General features: G+C 42.5%; 4 protein-coding genes across 4 annotated transcripts in view; all 4 read right to left on the bottom strand.

Annotated features, from left to right (window-relative positions):
• Positions 1-54: 54 nt before the first annotated feature.
• Positions 55-432, bottom strand: orf125e (hypothetical protein). Its single transcript has one exon. The coding sequence runs from the start codon at positions 430-432 to the stop codon at positions 55-57; it is 378 nt and encodes a 125-aa protein (YP_173457.1).
• cox3 (cytochrome oxidase subunit 3) lies at positions 360-1,157 on the bottom strand. Its single transcript has one exon. The coding sequence runs from the start codon at positions 1,155-1,157 to the stop codon at positions 360-362; it is 798 nt and encodes a 265-aa protein (YP_173456.1).
• A 636-nt stretch (positions 1,158-1,793) lies between these two features.
• On the bottom strand, positions 1,794-2,264 carry orfB. Its single transcript has one exon. The coding sequence runs from the start codon at positions 2,262-2,264 to the stop codon at positions 1,794-1,796; it is 471 nt and encodes a 156-aa protein (YP_173455.1).
• A 160-nt stretch (positions 2,265-2,424) lies between these two features.
• The window catches only part of orf125d (hypothetical protein), a 378-nt gene continuing 302 nt past the window's right edge, over positions 2,425-2,500 (bottom strand). Inside the window, exon 1 of the mRNA in view lies at positions 2,425-2,500. This exon is cut by the window's right edge and continues 302 nt beyond it. Coding sequence (YP_173454.1) covers positions 2,425-2,500 — 76 coding nt within the window.

Raw genomic sequence — 2,500 nt, 5'->3', positions numbered from 1 at the left:
GTCAGAGTGACCCCGCCGGGGCGATCCAGTTACCCGGAGTTCAAGTTCGATCCATTAGGTTCTTTTTTTTTTCAGAAAAGAAACGAGAGACAAGAAAACATCTTTGATTACGATTAAAAGGAACAATCTCAAATAGACCAAGATCCAATTTCGGGTCATTTCTTGGTGAACATGATCTGCCATAATCTCTTCGATCCCTTCATTTATGTGCCAGAATAGAGAGAGATTTGGTAGGAAAGTGGAAGAGACCTTTTTGTATATGATAATCAAAGGGAGTGGGAAAGCTGCAGTAATTCTTTGGAAAAGCCCGGTTCTCTTTGTCTTCGAGCTTTCATTCCTCAATCCACTGATTCCTTCCTTCATATACCTCCCCACCAATAGATAGAGACAAATAGGAATAACCGAACCACGTCTACAAAATGCCAGTACCATGCAGCTGCTTCAAAGCCAACGTGATGCTCCTTGGTCAGATGACCAAGATATTGGCGAATACCACATATGATCGAGAAAATAGTACCTATAATCACATGAAAACCATGAAAGCCAGTTGCTAAGAAAAAGGTAGAACCATAAATACTATCCGAAATAGTGAAGGGTGCTTGATAATATTCCATTCCTTGAAAGCCTGTGAATACTAGAGCCAGTGAAACGGTAGCTACTAAAGCGTAAACTGCTCGTTTTTCCTTCCCCGCGAGTATAGCATGATGAGCCCAAGTTACGGCAGCTCCGGATGAAAGGGGAATAAGGGTATTAAGAAAAGGGATTTCCCAAGGATCTAAAACCGCAATCCCCTTTGGGGGCCAAATACCTCCGATCTCTACCGTAGGTGCCAAAGAAGAATGAGAAGAAGCCCGAAAAAGAGCAAAAAAGAACATAACCTCCGATACGATAAACAGAATAAAACCATATCGAGGTCCTAATTGTACGACTTTGGTATGATGTCCTTCGAACGTGGATTCACGTAGAACATCGCGCCACCATACGAACATGGTATATAGGATAAATATGAGGCCCAAACTGAGAAGTGTTGCACCCCCTTGAAATGAGTGCATGTACATCACACCTCCTACGGTTGTTGCCAAAGCTCCGAGTGAACCCGAAATAGGCCATGGACTTGGATCTACCAAATGATAAGAATGCCTCTGAGATTCAATCATAAACCACTTTGCCTCGGTTCTATGTAAACCCCCCTTCACCCCCACCCCCTAAAGTAGTAAAGTAAAGAAGGGCTCTTTGGGGTCTAATTTTCTTTCTATCTGACAGGACAAACAAAGAAATAGGAAGGGATGGTTCTTTCATTCCATTGATAGAAGTCTAACTAGAAAAAGACTCTCTCTATTACTTTGAGAAGAGAATCGTTGGTTTGACCGACGAACTACGTGGGAAAATAGACCTTCTTTCTTTGATTTGAAGCAAGATTTTTTTTAAGTAACAATTCCATTCAGTTCGCTTTCGGAAAACTTGCTGGTCGCGGATTAGTTCGTTCTGCGCCGCCAGCGGCCTCAACCCAAAGGCGCAGGTTGATCTCTCTGGTTGAGGCTGCATTCATTTATTCATATTCAACTTGACACGTGGGAAGGGCTTACTCTACTAGTGGCTCGGCTTGGTCTCGCTCCCTTCCCGCACTATTCCTCCCCACTAAAAAGAGCGATTGAGAATCTCGAGAACCTTTCCGAACGTCTGTCTTCGCGGGGCGATTGGAAAAGAAAGGAGTATTTAATTCTTTTACTGCCTTCCATTCCACTATTCTGATCGAATTAATTGCTCTTCCGAACGACCAAGTCATAATGAGATTAAAAACCGATGCTTCCTTGGCCGTGTGGAACATGGATTAGCATTATGTCATTCCTACAAGTGATGACCCACCCAGGATTGCTATGTACGGACTTAGAGATCAAATATAATATGTTTCTTTCCATTCCTCGTGAGCCACTTATTTCTCCGAAACAAGAGATTAAAGTCATCTTCCTCCTTTTTCCCAAGAAGTCGACGGCGTTACACCATTGGGATACTTCGAATAAACTTGAGTACATATAGGATACACCGGTGCTAAAACCTTTTCTCAAGATATCTTCCAAACAGTTGGGGTCGTTGCTCCGGATCTTGTTCTCCCGGTGTGAAACCAGTTGGTTCCGTAGTTTTAGAATTCTGCTGATCCCAAGTACTCCATCTCCATCATTGCATATAGGAATATAGAAAGTAAAGAGGAAAAGGCATGACCAGAAGAATTGTGTGAAATAAGTGAATTTATCCAGTTGAGGCATTCTTGATTGATTGAGACAAAACGATTCCCTCAATACAGCTTAACTCCGTCAAGCCTGTACGAGTAGTGAAGAAGTATAGAGCACTTTGGTTGGTTGTTGACCAACGGAAAGCATGGGAGAAAGATGCACAAACGAAAAAGGGCTAATAAGGACCCTCATACTAGAAGACATAGTTGATTAAATCGAGAAAATGGAAGAGATCTTCTAAAAGCCAACTCGAACACCCCCTTAAAAGA

This window comes from Nicotiana tabacum, mitochondrion (genome assembly GCF_000715075.1).
Source record: "Nicotiana tabacum mitochondrion, complete genome".
In the NCBI taxonomy this organism is placed as follows: domain Eukaryota; kingdom Viridiplantae; phylum Streptophyta; class Magnoliopsida; order Solanales; family Solanaceae; genus Nicotiana; species Nicotiana tabacum.
The sequence above is the reverse complement of the archived record's forward strand: the minus strand, read 5'-3'. Positions and strand labels throughout refer to the sequence as shown.